Here is a 16,879-nt window from a genome sequence, read left to right as displayed (position 1 = left end):
CCACGCAGGAAATCTCACTCCAGTCCCTGACTGGTGTAATATTTCAAGAGTAAGGACCGCTACTGCACATTCATCGCACACCCCATTGTACCCCTGTCCATCCCCAGCTCTGTGCATTTTGGTGGAGTTGGGAGAAACAGATGCGATAACACCCAAGAGTTGCAACAATTTTGGGCAACTCTGAGTTGCCCAATTTTTTTTTCAACTTTTCAACGCTATTTACGCCAGAGATCTATGTGGGGCCTTTGTGTCTTCGATGACTAGCCCAAGGCAGGGCCCTAGCAGGTTGTCCCCACATTGCTTCCCTAGACTTACAGGACTCTCTACATAGGGGGAGACCTGTTATTCTAGGGGAGCTTTGTCACCAGAGACCTGCCTCGGACTAGTGATCTGAGACATATAGTCAATGGCTGATTTTAGAAAGTATGTTATCTCTGAAATCTTTTAGAGCAAAAGATACATGGCTGCGACCAATGTCTGATTCATCCAATCTGAGGTTCAGGCAGCATGAATCAGCTGATGGGTTCCCTTTCCTGCATGATGCTATTGCAACAATAAGAAGGAAAAACATTTCACAAAATCTGAAATTCTAAAAAATTTCTTTACCATAAATGATTATTTTTAATTTATTAGGTCCCCATATGATTCCCCACACACTAAAAAACTAGTTTTCTTTGCATCACCATATTTGATAGTTATAATATTTGTAGCTTTTTTTTCAATTAGAAGAATTATATTGACGTTATTGAATATGAAAAAGAATTGGGGGTCAATATAGAAATATAACATCATTCACAACAATTAAAAAATGACGAAGTTGCAATCGAGGTCCGATTGTCTTCCCTTCCAAGACTTCAATCTGGTAAGTAGTATGTTTCTTTTTCTTACTACTATATTTATATCAGCTAGCCAGCTGCTAAAATTCTAATTTTTCTAGTTTTTTTTGCTTCAATGCCCAAATTTTATTTCAAATTTACAATAGGTTACAAAATTACAATTACAAATCTTGATCGTGAAAACTTTTACTGACACAAAATTCCAAAATTCACTAAATAAATAAAATCAATGTTCTAAGAAAGAAAATTGAAGTGCAGACCTACAAATGATGGTGAGCTTACCTACTTCTCGAAGATCTAGTTTTTCCCCATATATGTTTGATTTACTGACTATTCGTACACTTACTGACAATTTGCAGCAAAAATCTGTTAACATAATTCTGTCTGTTCGTGTATTTCTAGGAAATTCGAAATCTATTTACAGGCTATACTTTTATAAATGCTGTAGCACTTACATTAAGGAAATGTGATATTTTTAGAAATACTGAATTTTATTATTTTAATTTAGAATATAATATTGTTTTTTTTTATAAACTCTAAAAGGTTTTAAAAAATATTTCACTTTCATTTTGAAATATGGCTATAATTTGGAACTGCCCTGCTTTTATAGTTTAAAACTTAAAATACAGATACAAAATACAGATTTAAATAGATCATACATGACAGAAAAAAAAATAAAAATATATATAAAATTCTAAATTTGAATGTATATGTAAAACATTTTTTAAATGCCCGAAAGTTCATGTGTCATAGAAGTTATTTGGTTATCTAAGTTTTTCTTGTCTAAAGTCTTTTTTTGGGTTCATGGGCCGTGTTTTCTAAGTAATTTCAAAGCGGCTGAGCTGCAGTAACAGACACAGCCCATATTAAAGAGTGATGCTGTTTGTAAAACGAAAAACAAAGTAGACCCTTTATTTTTACATCTCAGACAACCCCTTTAACACCAAACATCAAAAATCTAAAGGATTGAGTCCATGTATATTTAAATGCTGCACCAATAACAATGGTTTCCAAAAACTTCACCTTGCCTTCGATCCCACATGATATTTTTTAAATCTAGATTCAACAGTGAGAAATGTGAGGCACAAGCTGCATATTTTGCGTCTTCCTTCTACTGATTTCTGAAGTTGGAAAGTGCAGCTGCATCTCCCTCCTCTCCCCTCCAATCTATTTATATTTTCTGTTATGTAATGGTTGATTTTTTTTTTGCTGATAAAAATAGTTTTTAAACATTTAAAGAGAAATGGAAACAACAGGCTAAATAAAAAAAATTGTTGGAATTTGCTAAATTAGGTAAGACTCACTAATTTGGGAATTCAACTCACATCAAATTTATTCAGACCCCAGAGCAGAATAAATGAAAGTTTAAAAAAGAAAACAATTATATTCACCACCACTGCTCTCACCAGTCCAAATTTTGTTGGATTTACACTCAGCAAATCGCAAAAAATTACCTTAAATCAATTCACCCATCTCTAGTATAAACATATAATTGTTAGATAATTAGAATACTGGGATTACAACCAGCAGTAAATGTTGACATGGGCCATATTGCATAAAGATTGCATATAGTGCGCTTTCATTGAACATGATTTGCACATTTTCAAGAAAGGATTGCTTAACCAGATTTGGGGTGTTTTAAAAGAAGCACCGATTTATGATGGACACGTGCCTTTTTTGGTAAAGAATTTCATTAGGCATATGATGTGGACGTGTCCGAGACTGGCTGCTTTTTGGGTGGTAGTTTTGAGTCATATGGAAGGTGCGTATGGATGTAAGGTGCCAAGGGATCCTATAGTGTGCTTGTTGGGATGTGTGGATGAGATTGGAGTGGATAACAACCTAAAGATAGCTATTGCCAGATTGTTATACATGGCTAGGAAGGTAATAGCTCGAAATTGGATTAGGGAAGAATCGCCGTCAAGAGGAGAATTCCTCCAGTATGTGAAGCAGGGCCTGACACTGGAAAAGGGGTTTTATAAAAAATAGAGGGAAAATCGAAATGTTCAATAAAATGTGGTCTCCGTGGATTGCTATGGGATAGAGGTATTATAGAGGGAGAGGTAATTAAGGTTCCTAATTAATGGTAATGTTAAATGTGGCTTATATTATTGGCTGAGGGATTAGATAGTATATTGGTCTAATGATGGAAGTGCTAAGCAAGGTGAGCTGCTTTGTTGGGTGGGGTTGGGGGGTGGTGGGATTGAAGGGGAATGTTTGAAGTGGGGGGAAAAGCTTTGTATTGAAAATGAGAATGTAACATGTCATTTATCTTGTTATTCTTAATAAAAAATTTATTTGAATAAAAAAAAAAGAATTTCATTAGGCAGCTCAATAATACACCTGACAACAACAGAATGCCCATAGGTCAATGATACATCTAAACGTGTTGTTCACTACTTGGACAACCCCCTCCTGAATCCCTTTGTTTCTCTGCAGTAAAATAATAATACAGTTGTGTGAAAAGTGTTTGCCCCCCTCGTGATTTCCTATTCTTTTGCATGTTTGTCACACTTAAAAGTTTCAGATCACCAAACAAATGTAAATATTACACAAAGATAACACAAGTAATCACTAAATGCAGTTTTTAAATGAAGGTCTTTATTAATAAAATCCAAACCTACAGGGCCCTGTGTAAAAGTAATTGCCCCTCCCCTTAAAACATAAAGTAACTGTGGTTTATCACATCTTTGGGAAACTTAGTTCAAATTAACTAGCCACACCCAGGCCTGATTACTGCCAAACCACACTGTCACTTAAATAGGACCTGCCTTCCAAAGTGAAGTAGACCAAAAGATCCTTAAAAAGCTAGACATGATGCCACGATCCAAAGAAATTCTGGAACCAATGAGAACAAAGTAATTGAGATCTATCAGTCTGGAAAAGGTTATAAAGCCATTTCTAAAGGTTTGGGACTCCAGTGAACCACAATGAGAGCCATTATACACAAATGGCAAAAACATGGTACTGGAACAGTGGTGAGCCTTCCTAGGAGTGCCCGGCTGACCAACTTTACCCCAAAAGCGCAGCAACGACTCTTCCAAGAGGCTGCAAAAGACCCCACAACAACATCCAAAGAACTGCAGGCCTCACTTGCTTCAGTTACGGTCAGTGTTCATTGCTGAGCAATAAGAACAGACATGCTCATCTCAGTTTTGCCAGAAAACATCTTGATGATCCCAAAGACTTTTGGGAGAATATTCTGTGGACTTACGAGACAAGAGAACGCTTTAGAAGGTGTATGTCCAATTACATCTGGGGTAGAAGTAACACAGCATTTCAGAAAAGGAACAACATACCAATAGTAAAATATGGTGGTGATAGTATGATGGTCTGGGGCTATTTTGCTGCTTCAGGACCTGGAAGACTTGCTGTGGTAAATAGAACCATGAATTCTGAAGTCCACCAAAAAATCCTGGAGGAGAATGTCCGGCCATCTGATCGTGACATCAAGCTGAAGCGCACTTGGGTTATACAGCAGAACTATGATCCAAAACACATCAGCAAGTCCACCTCTGAATGGCTTAAAAAAAACAAAATTAAGACTTTGGAGTGGCCTAGTCAAAATTCTGACCTTAGTCCGATTGAGATGCTGTGGTATGACATTAAAAAGGCGTTCATGCTCCGAAACCCTTCAATGTGGCTGAAATAAAACAATTCTGCATAGATGAGTGGGCCAAAATTTCTCCAGAGAGTGGTAAAAGATTCATTTCCATTTATCGCAAATGCTTGGTTGCAGTTGTTACTGCCCAACTATTTATTAGGTTTAGGGGGCAACAATATTTTCATACAGGGCCCTGTAGGTTTAGATTCTTTTTCCCTTAATAATAAAAACTGCATGTTGTGCTTACTTGTGTAATCTTTGTATAATATTTAAATTTGTTTGGCGATCTGAAACTGTTAAGTGTGGCAAACATGCAAAAGAACAGAAAATCAGGAAGGGGGAAAACACTTTTTAACACAACTATATACTCACCTCCAATGCTAGAGTGGCTGTCGGAACTGACTCTCCCAAGGATCCGTAACACTGTTATGTTATGTGATCCATGAGGCCAATCAGCTGACAAATTAGACAAAGGAAGTGAGAGCTGCAGCTGGCCGCTCACTTCTTCCTGATGTACGATTTATTTGAAAGTGAAGCCGGCACTGACTGGCTGCAGCGATTGTGTGACATAAATGTCACATGATCCCCGGGAGAGCCAATGCCAACATCGCTGGAACGGTAGCGGCACTGGAGTTCAGTATAAGTGTTAGCATTTTACTGAGGGGAGGGATAAACATGCTGATTGGGAAGGGGTTGTTTGAGTTGTGGACAGTCCCTTTAAAACAGGAAATGTGTCATCAGACATATGGCACATTGACAGCTGAAGTTTCCCAACATCTTTACTTTCTTATTCTAAAATATTAAAATTAGATCCTTCTATGCAGAACAATAAAAGAACATAAAGACAATATAAACTATAACTCTAAATAAATACTAATAAATACATTGTAGAGCTTAAGTATCTTTCACTGGTAAGAAATATTTTGTGATAGTTCCCCTTTAATAAATAAGCTTTGGAAAATGTTGATGAGTACAAGAGAGAAGGATGAGTTATTATGTGAATTAATGAAAAAGAGAAGTGCAGTTTTCTTGCAAAACATATTTAATATTTTTCTAAAATTGAAAATTAAAGGAGGTTCTCTAAATTAGGAATTGGACAGCCCCTCTCAATTAAACTTGTGGGCATACTTGTTGGCGCATCTGTCTATTAAGCGGAAGGGCGCCATATCATCTCGCCTGCCTTAGTAAACCTATTCTCAAATATGTTTTTGAAATCAGTAGATGGAAGCTTCCCCCATTAAAGGTCTTCAGTCTAAACGAGAGAGCGCACAGTGAATAAATATAGTATCTCTCATTATGGAGGATCCGAGTAGTTTATTGTCATTTCATAGTCCAATTCTCCCATGATGGCACTAATAATTAAAGACATAATCACAAATATCCTTTATTCTGACAGCATCATTCCGACTGATCATAATAATTGGGGAATCCTAAAAAAATTTTTTTATCATTTTGGACAACGTTGGTGGCTTACTTTTGCAGGATGTCCAACAAGCAGATACTGGATGTGGATTGCCCAAATTAAACACGTCAATATGTTCTGGGGAAGGAGGTATTTTCATTTTTCTTTTTTTTTTTCATTTTAAGTCAATTTAACTTTATTTTAACTTATGTAAGCATTTTTCTTGTACATTTCACATTAGTAGAGGGATCACGAAATGAAGAATCCTCAATGGAATAAAATGAAGTTTTGGCGCCGGACTGGTTCCTTCATTTCCACAAGAGCAGCCCAGGTACTGTGATATCTCCACTAAATTGAATGGCTATCTGGAAGAAGACCTGCATCTTTCTCCAGTATGGGGTCCGATCGCACTGCTTTCAGTGGAGGGGTGATCAGAATTCCCATACAAATTCATGGGAATTCTGACCATCGTTGCACTGCTATCGGCGGGCATTAAGGTTCAGGTCCCACTGGCACTAGTGATCTACTATATGAGCTACAATACATTTATGGCATGACCTGTGGATATGCCATAAATGAATGCAAAGGGAGAACCACTTTGGCGCACTGGGTCATGTTCTAGGTCTGTGGTGTCTAAACAAAAATGAAGAAGGTCGTGGACTCGTATCAACATGTTCTACTAAAATTAAAATATGGCTAGAATTGGAAAACCTCCTTTAAAATCAATAGCATTACAGTATATTTCTGTTTTACTTTCTCTATTAATAGAATCAAGTAGAATAATATAAAGTAAGACATGTTTCCGTTCAACGATTCTAGTAACCATTGCCTAAACATAGTTGAGACATACTTTTCATTAAAGGAAATATTCCTGAAAAAAACCAAGAATATTGCCCCTCTTAGCCAATCATCTCAATCCTTGATGATGTCACGGCTTAAAAGTGTTTTGATTGGCTCCTTCTTTTTTGGCAGCACAAAATGGCTTCCTGCATTATTTTTAAACGTCACATGGAAAACTTTGATATGGATGATAACAACGATGTAACAATGAGAACGAGCCTAAGAGTTACGCAAAGAAATAAGAACTATGAAATCCAAACACCAGTAAAAGAAAGTTACAGTAACGAAATCCCCCTCTGCCAGGAAGGCTTTATTGCCAAGTCCTCCAACAAAAAGTGAGCTAATACATTTGTTTAAAAAAATATTGCACTGCTATATATTGCACTGCTAACGGATGTGATGGTTTACAGTGTAAATAACCCACATAGAGCGACACATATATTCTTCAAATTTGCTTGTAAAAATAGACTGAAGAGCAAGTCAGAGACATGTCTCCCTGTCGATACCTTTCCCTGAGGCAGATTTCTTCTCTGTCTTGCTTTCAGAGCTAGAAATAAATAGAAAATGCATGAAATTAGTTAAGTATTCATTTAAACCTTCTACATTATAAATCATGTCGTAGAGGAAGCCATTTTCTAGGCACTAGGAACTAATGATATCATCGGGTATTTCACTAGAGCTATTGGCCGTTGACTTGACCATCATCAAGTCTTAAAGAGAACATGTCATGTGAAAAAATGCTATTAACCTGTAGTTATAGGGTTAATCTTCAGGTTAATAGTGTTCTGAACCTGCCTGTCGCCCGCACTTAGACCCCTGCTGCAGGAAGAAAATTAAATTTATTACTCTGGGAGCATTTTGGCATTAGTCATAGGGGCGGTGCTGGCAGCTGGGGCTGCCTCTCTGTGAATAGAGAGCGGTGGCTGTAACCGCACCGCGGCATTGACTGACAGCAGGCTCACCATTAGGGCTGGCTGTCAGTCAATGCTAGGGGTGCGGTTACAGATGCCGATCCCTATACACAGAGCAGTGACCCAAGAGAAAAAAAAAGTTGTCTCTCTAGTGCCAACCATTGGAAGTTGTTACTCTACAAGTCAATGGGTAGTCCTAGACAGCCAGTTGACTTTCTCTTTAAGGATAATTAATTTGCAAACCAATTTCCAAAAAAGCACTGCTTGACCCTTATCTTTTCTTATGCCAGCTTGGCATTCTTTACAAGGAGAAATAGAGCCCCCCTTAGACATAGCACACTCTGATTTAGGGGTGATGTCAGTAGTTCCAAGTCACCAGTTCGTGTGTCCATTTTGATTCAGTACCAAAATGGCTTTCTCTATGGTAAGTATGATGTGGCATCTACACAGCGTTGCCCATGATTGACATCAATTAAATTTTTAGCAATATATTAGTCATGCTATACAAGACAATCAGCAAACATTCAACAAGGGTGCTGGAAGAAGGCATAGTAAGCATTGTACACAGAATTGCGCTTTTGTAAGGCAACTGCAGCATGCAGATAAGCAGATATGCAGATTTCCATTTACAGAGGCCAGCTGGTGAACCTCCACAGCATTTCTGCATGCACATTGATAGCATTTAGACTAAGCATTCCAATACATTCCACAAATCATGAACATTAAGACATTCCTTATGTTAGTAAAGGGTCACCCAAAAGCTCTGGTGTTCTTGGTGGCAGCTTGGTTCCATTATAGAATGCTACCAAAGAATAAGTTCCACCCAACGTCACTTTGACCTTTCCATGTTACGTTTCACTCTTTGGAAAATAAGTCCGTAACTTATCCCAGTGGTCTCTAACCTACGGTTGTAGTTTTGCAACAGCTAGAAAACTACAACTTGAAAATCTTTGGCTATGATGTCCAGTGAGATATGACTTCACCACATGCTGTCCCCATGTCACCCTACCATTAAGAGTATGAGATTGGTGTACAAAAAATGTCTGAGTAAAGAAACTTGATTTTCTCATATTGATATAACTGGAAAATTTAATGTTTTTAAATCTACTTTCAGGAATATTCTAGTGTCACTGTTAGGCTACTATCACGAGGTGAATGGTGGCATCAATACTATGGTTTGCAATACCCAGGTCTGCACTTTCACTGAACCAGACTTGGAGCACCATCCTGTGTGGGTCCAGCTTTATTGTTTCTTAAAGGAATTCCAAAACTAAATACATAAGTCCAGGAATGGACACAGAAAAGAGAGGGCCCCTGTGCAAAATTAACACACGGGCCTTTCGCAGTCTGAAAGCTTATCATAACGCACAAATCCACCTATTATGGAGGAGGTAGTGGACCCCCTTGACCACTTGGGCCCCTGAGTGGCTGCACATGTTGCACCAATAGATTGTCTAACCCTACGTTTGTCATTAGCTTCAGGATAAATTATAAATGTATGATTGCTGATCTGACTGTTGTGACCCCCAACAGCCAGGAGAACATGGATCTCAAAGTCCCATATGTGAGTGAAATGATAATGCATGTCAGTAACCACTTTCTCTATTGTGGGATTTAGGAACCATTCACATTGCACCCTTTTGTTGGGTGCTTTTTATGAGGAGATTCAAACATGTTCAGGTGGAACCACTGATGGGGCCATAAAGTAGAGAGACACAAACAAAGTTCAAGTGGATTCTCATTTGCGTTTTTCCGGTGGCGTGCACTTATGCAGATGGATACAGAACCTAGACTACTACATTTTGGGGGGATTCAGACAATCATGTGATGGAAGGGGAAAAATGTAGCCTTCTTTTTATTAAAAAGCTAGATAATTTTTTGACAATCAGAATTTCAAAGTATGAACACTAAGTACCCAATGCATCATTACTAGTGTTGAGCGATACCGTCCGATACTTGAAAGTATCGGTATCGGATAGTATCGGCCGATACCCGAAAAATATCGGATATCGCCGATACCGATATCCGATACCAATACAAGTCAATGGGACATCAAGTATCGGAATGTATCCTTATGGTTCCCAGGGTCTGAAGGAGAGGAAACTCTCCTTCAGGCCCTGGGATCCATAGTGAGGTGTAAAATAAAGAATTAAAATAAAAAATATTGATATATTCACCTCTCCGGCGGCCCCTGGACATCACGCTGGTAACCGGCCGGCTTCTTTGTTTAAAATGAGCGCCTTTAGGACCTGCGAATGACGTCGCGGCTTCTGATTGGTCGCGTGCCGCTCATGTGACCGCCACGCGACCAATCAGAAGCCGCGACGTCATTCGCAGGTCCTTAATTCCTAGAATTAGGAGTTTAGTGAATGAGAATGACGTCGCGGCTTCTGATTGGTCGCATGGCGGTCACATGGGCGGCACGCGACCAATCAGAAGCCGCGACGTCATTCTCAGGTCCTAAAGGCGCTCATTTTAAACAAAGAAGCCGGCCGGTTACCAGCGTGATGTCCAGGGGCCGCCGGAGAGGTGAATATATCAATATTTTTTATTTTAATTCTTTATTTTACACATCCCTATGGATCCGATACCGATACCCGATACCACAAAAGTATCGGATCTCGGTATCGGAATTCCGATACCGCAAGTATCGGCCGATACCCGATACTTGCGGTATCGGAATGCTCAACACTAATCATTACTTGTTCTATAATTTTCTGGAATAATTTGTTTCTATTAGCAGCTTTGGTAATAGCGCTTTATTCTCTATAAGATATGAGCCACATTTTAATTTGTCTTTCTTTTTTGGCTTTTTTTTAATTTTTAACCCATTATCTACCAATGTCCTTTTTTTGGGACGCCTAATCTTTAGCTTCTAGCAACTAAGATTTTATAATTTTTATAATTTGGTCCAATTTTTTGTGTTGTGTTTGTAAAATGAATGTTTTCAAAATAGGAAATCGTGTCATTTTCCCCATAGTTTGTAAGCTTGCGAGCAGGGCCCTCACTCCTCCTGGTATCTGTTTTGAACTGTATTTCTGTTATGATGTAATGTTTATTGTCTGTACAAGTCCCCTCTATAATTTGTAAAGCGCTGCGGAATATGTTGGCGCTATATAAATAAAATTATTATTATTATTATTATTATTGTCATTTTTTTAAATTAATATTGGGACGCCCTTTTCTGAAAAATCCGTACTTGTAAAAATTTTAATTTGGCAAGTAATGGGTTAATGACAATTTTCTCATCTGGATGCTTTGGACAGAATCATGATATACGACCTTTTCCGAAGGTCACATTTCTATGATGCATCTCACTCCATTCCCTGCCTGACAAAAAAAGAAAAGGGTCTTCAAACAAAGGTTTACTTTGGTAATGATATTTTACCGGACCAGGAAAATATCAGAGGAAATGGTCAAGAATTATTTTTGCCTTTGAAAAATGTTATTCTTCTTCCCCTCCTCCAGAGCTCATTATAAGGCTAAATAATAAAATCTGATATCTTAAAGGAGTATTCTCAAGTTTGAAAATCATTCCATATCCACTGGATAGGGACATCTCAGGAATCGGGGTTCAAAAGATATCGGACTGGAGGTCAGAAAGTGCCAAAGACCAGCCAACTGTAGCACTTGAAAATCTCCGACGCTCCCATCACAAAAGATTGGAATGGCTCCATCGCTCTATTCTTATTGGCTGATTCTCGTTGATTTCTGTGGGCCCCAGTGGTCAGAGGCCCAGCAATCGGAAAGTTATTCTCTATCCAACGGATGGGGCTAACTTGTCAAACTTGAGAATGCCCGTTTAATATACCTTGGATATGTACTTCTTAAATAAGTAGATTTTGTCTTGTACTAGCTACATGTACAGAGGCGAACATAAAATGGACATCAACCCCCTTTATTATGAGGCCGCTGCTTTTATTACCATATGGAGCCTACCATAATTACAGTGTAATAGTTTTTATTTCCTTTGAGGACTTTAAGTTTCATGGAAGTATGAGCTAAGGGTTTACAATAAACCATCGCCCCTATTGATGGCCATAGACACTGGGTTCTGATCTATTATCTAACTGCACTTTGCTCATCCATGATGTAGGGGTGCCAATGTGCCATTTAGGAAAAAAATAGATTTCTGAATTTGGATTTAGCCTATCCAACCATATCGCTTCCCCTCCCGAAAGAGAAGTGTCATTAGATATGTCAACTATTCCTCTTTCCCATTCTGCTCATCAAATATGTCAAATGTGAATGTCATTGGGTTCCTGCAAAATCACGTACCTGCTATGTGATGGCGTGCTGCCACTTTAGCTTTGTATTGGCGACACACATTTAAAACATTTTTTTTAAAGGATCTGTATAGCTCTTTGGAAACTGTAGAAGCTGCATATTAGAGATCTAACCCTTGGATTATTTTTGTACAGATTTATTACTATTTACAACAGACAGGTACAGTATAGAAGCAGCATGCCAATTTTGGGAGAACCACAAAAAGAAAGGCCAATTTTCACAAAACTCGAACACAACATATTATTTATTCTCGTTGGTGCTGGTAATTTTTTAGAGTATTTGTGGCGTGATGAATCGGAATCCTGGGGATTTATTATGATGGAATATAGGCTGAACTGGATGGACAAATGTCTTTTTTCAGCCTTACTAACTATGTTACTATGTTACTATGTTAATCCGAATTCTACTTAAGTTAAAATTTCTATAAAATTAAAAATCACAAGTCATTGATTCGGCATTCACAATTTGGTAGATTTAGGCCAATTTTCTTTTGGTAGTCCCAATGGTAAAGCCGGTGCAGATTTATCAATGCATATGGAGGTTGACATCTCATACTCCTGTTATTACAAGGGTTAGTTTAATGGCATGTAGATGCAGAGAGATCTTACCTTTAGGGATCAGCTTCTACAGTGATTATGAAGGGGAGCTTATGATAGAAATGTAATATGCAATGCATTAAATACAGTCGTTCGGCATGGATATAGGAATTCAGAAAATACTAAGTCTATTAGGCAACATGCATGATGAAGATGTGGGGGCTATATGGGTCTTCTAGCTACATAATATAGCATACAACTTGCAAATTCAGAGTAAATTCTATTTTATTTAGCGAGGCCAAATACAAGTCTACATGTCCAGAATAAAAATTAAGGGGCGACATTAATCAAAGCTGAAAGAAAAACAACAAATCCAAAATTATTAGTTTAAAGGACTGTCTGGTTTACTGAACCCCTTTCTAAATACCCTACTAGAGAATTCTGACTTAATGGCGGAGGGTACTATATTCATGACAGACTCCTCTATTGACCAGTGAGTGATTTTTGCTCTGGGGGACCAAGCACTGATTTTATATGATAACTGTGTACTGCTTTATTTCACCTGTGGAGGCAGCGCAGGCTAACTGCACACTCACTACCAAGTTTAAAGAGATTTTTCAAGACTTTATTGTTGATGACGTATCCTTTAAAAGGTTATCAATACCAGATTGGTGTGACTCCATATCCTGGCACCACCAATGATCAGCTGATTGGATTGAAGAGTGACACTGGAAGTGACCCAGCTCCACACACAGTGGTAGCAGTGAATGGTCCTAAAAGCTATTTCCTACTCAAGTGAAAGGGAGGGCCCCATTACCGGGAGCAAAGGTTACATCCAGGGCCGGCTCCAGGTTTTTGAGGGCCCCGGGCGAAAGAGTCTCAGTGGGCCCCCCCTTTAACACATACCCCGATTCATGATCGCATATAAACACAGCCATGTAGTATATAACACTGCCCACGTAGCATATAGCAGCCCACGTAGCATATAGCAGCCCACGTAGCATATAGCAGCACATGTAGTATATAGCACAGCCAACGTAGTACATAGCAGCGCAGCCCACGTAGTATATAGCAGTCCACGTAGTATATAGCAGCGCAGCCCACATAGTATATAGCAGCGCAGCCCACGTAGTATATAGCAGCGCAGCCCACGTAGTATATAGCAGCGCAGCCCACGTAGTATATAGCAGCGCAGCCCACATAGTATATAGCAGCGCAGCCCACGTAGTATATAGCAGCACCACTCACTCAGGCACTGGTAGCACTAGGTGCTCCTCTTGAATCTGCCTCAGAACTTCAGCAGCACGGCAGCCAGCCAGGGGCGGAGAGCAGAGCAGAGAACGTGCTCTCTCCACCCACAAACAAAGTCACACTGGCTGCCTTCTCTTAACCCCTATGTGTGCCTGCCTGGCTGCACTCACTGAGTGAGAAGATGCTTGTGTCAGAGCTGGCACATAGGGGTTAAGAGAACGCAGCCAGCAGTGACTTTGTGGGCGGAGAGAGCATGTTATCTCCTGCTGTGCTCTCCCAGCTGTATCTATGACAGCGTGAGTGGGCCCCCCTCTCTCCCCGGGGCCCCGGCATTTGCCCAGGTGCGCCGGGTGCTGACGCCGGCCCTGGTTACACCAATTATATATCTGCCCCGATCCGATAGATAGGGGATACTGCTAGATCGGTGAGGGTTAGACCACTGAGACTACCATTTGTGCTACCACTCAATCCCAAGTATATGGGACAGATGGAAAAAGTCAAGTACATTGCTTTAGAAAGAATAGAATTACAGTGCACATGTGCAACCATCGCTCCAATCAAACAAGAGACAAAGACCCCATGTCCTTGCAAGTGGAGGGAGTCTCAGCAGGCAGATCTCGACTAATCTAGCAGTTACCATATGTCTAGTCCGACCATCAATGATCACTAACGCAGTGGTCCTGAATCCCCAGTTCCTCCTGACTGTACGATCGCAGTGAGTAGTAAATCGAATTCAGCGGCACTTGAGCATGCGCCCTGGAGCTCTATTCAAGGTCAATGACCGACCGACATTGAATGGAGGGAACGGCGTATGCTCAACTGGCGATCTATTATAACTCCTCCCCAGTGGTAATCTGCAGTGAGAAGTAATGGGAGTGAGAGTGTTTGAGTGCTTGGTGGACCCCCAGCAATCAAATATTTACCACCTATTCTTTGTATAGGTGATAAATGTCCGCTTTGGAAAAATCTCTTCAATCAGTCACTTAGGTTTCCGGTCATGCGATAATATATAGACTAGACTATTAGGGGTGAATGAGGTGGGGGTCTGTGTTATACAATAATAACAAATTGCTTAGTAAAAAACAGCAATTTACTTTATTTCAATTTTTCTTTTATGATTTGTTGATTAGAATTTATATTATATACTGTATGTTTCATATTTTACACCTGTATCCAACACATAAATCACTGCACTTTCTTAACGGGGGTTATCCAAGACTATAATAAACAATCTGCTTTTTTTCCCCAGAAATAGTCCCCTCCTTGTCCATAGTCTATGTCTGTTCTTCATCTATTCCTATCAATAGCGACATAATACCAGACGCTGCATATGTGGACAAGAGTGGCGCTGTTTCTGGAGAAAATAAAAAGCGAAACTCCTTTAAGAACAGTAATTTGCTCATAACATAAATAGGCCGAGAATTTCTCATCAGGACAAAGAAGATAAGACAAAAATTGCAAATTGGTTTGAAGACTAGAACAAGGTAAATGAGCCTTACAATGGAAAAATAAATGTAGTGAACGAAAAGAAACAATTACTGACTAATAGCATGATTCCATTAATCACCCATAGCACCTAAGGATGAATGGGAGAATACTGCATTGATTTATGTCTGGCAGGGAAAATTAATTACAATGATGCTCATCACAACTCATCAACTTAGCCTAAGCCACGTTAGAGCGTTAAAATAAAAATATCTGTATCCATGTAAAGTCATGTTTCAGTTAAGAGTCATTATAATGATTTTATCAGGGATCTGCAGAAATAAAAACTCAATATATTCTACTATTATCAAAATCACTCTCTTTAATACGTTACAGTTTTAAAGAGCAACTACTTTTTTTTCTTAATTATTCATCGGCCATTGCAAAGTTACGATTTTTTTTAATATTCTTCTCATCCAAACAAAAAGCTGCAGTTCTGTTTTAACTGCCTGGTTCATGTTCCCTAATAATCTGCTTTCCGCAGCTTCTCAGCAAGAACCTATACTCTTTTACAAACAACCAGGAGAGGAATTTCCCTGCTGGAGTACAGGGAACGGGTGCAGACAGGGAAAGATCCTTACACAGATTGTTTGTACTAGAATGCGGAATCCTTGCCGAGCTGCAGTTGAAAGCAGAGTCTTGAACTAGGCAGCTAAAACAGCACTGCAGCACAGTGCTTCGAAGAGAAGGAGGCAAAATAAGGTCATGGAATACAAAACTTCACAACTTTAAAGGGAACCTGTCACCCCGTTTTTTGAGATTGAGCTATAAATACTGTTAAATAGGGCCTGCGCTGTGTGTTCCTATAGTGTATGTAGTGTACCCCGATTCCCCATGTATGCTGAGAAATAACTTACCAAAGTCGCCGTTTTCGCCTGTCAATCAGGCTGGTCAGGTCGGGAGGGCGTGGTGACATCGCTGGTTCTTCCTCAGCTTTACGTTGGTGGCGTAGTGGCGTAGTGGTGAACAAGCAGCGCGCGATCTGCGCTGTCATCCCTTTCGTCGGTGGGGGCGGCCATCTTCCTGGGGCCGCGCGTGCGCAGATCGAGTGCTCTGCTGCACGGGGCTTCAGGAAAATGGCCGCAGTTTGCATCTCGGCTTTGGGAAAATGGCCGCCGCGATCTCTAATGCGCACGCGCGGCATCCCGCGGCCATTTTCCTGAAGCCCCGTGCAGCAGAGCACTCGATCTGCGCACGCGCGGCCCCAGGAAGATGGCCGCCCCCACCGACGAAAGGGATGACAGCGCAGATCGCGCGCTGCTTGTTCACCACTACGCCACTACGCCACCAACGTAAAGCTGAGGAAGAACCAGCGATGTCACCACGCCCTCCCGACCTGACCAGCCTGATTGACAGGCGAAAACGGCGACTTTGGTAAGTTATTTCTCAGCATACATGGGGAATCGGGGTACACTACATACACTATAGGAACACACAGCGCAGGCCCTATTTAACAGTATTTATAGCTCAATCTCAAAAAACGGGGTGACAGGTTCCCTTTAATAATGCCGACCAACAATTAAAGGGAATCTGTCCCAACCTGGGATGTATATAACCTATTAATATGGGCATACAGGTGATAGAAATGTTAAAATAGTCCTAACCAGTATGTCTCATATCTGCGGTCTTCCCATCTTAGTCACAATGCCCTGTGACATGTATTGGTGGACCCAGAATCCTGCGCCTGCACCCTGCAATAGCATGATTATACAGTACTTATTCTGCCA

At 40.0% G+C, this 16,879-nt stretch overlaps 1 protein-coding gene across 4 annotated transcripts in view; it reads right to left on the bottom strand.

The window, feature by feature from the left end:
- Nucleotides 1-6,024: 6,024 nt before the first annotated feature.
- SLC4A10 (solute carrier family 4 member 10) overlaps nt 6,025-16,879 on the bottom strand; it is a 241,875-nt gene continuing 231,020 nt past the window's right edge. For all 4 annotated transcript variants that reach the window (XM_069733040.1, XM_069733043.1, XM_069733042.1 and 1 more), the window contains 2 exons: nt 12,489-12,526; nt 6,025-7,229 (listed from right to left, as the gene is read on the bottom strand). In XM_069733040.1, the coding sequence (XP_069589141.1) occupies nt 12,514-12,526 (13 nt within the window). In that variant the 3' untranslated portion in view covers nt 6,025-7,229; nt 12,489-12,513. The remainder of the gene's footprint in view (nt 7,230-12,488; nt 12,527-16,879) is intronic.

The sequence above is a fragment of the Ranitomeya imitator genome, chromosome 7 (genome assembly GCF_032444005.1).
Source record: "Ranitomeya imitator isolate aRanImi1 chromosome 7, aRanImi1.pri, whole genome shotgun sequence".
NCBI classification, from domain to species: domain Eukaryota; kingdom Metazoa; phylum Chordata; class Amphibia; order Anura; family Dendrobatidae; genus Ranitomeya; species Ranitomeya imitator.
The sequence above is the reverse complement of the archived record's forward strand: the minus strand, read 5'-3'. Positions and strand labels throughout refer to the sequence as shown.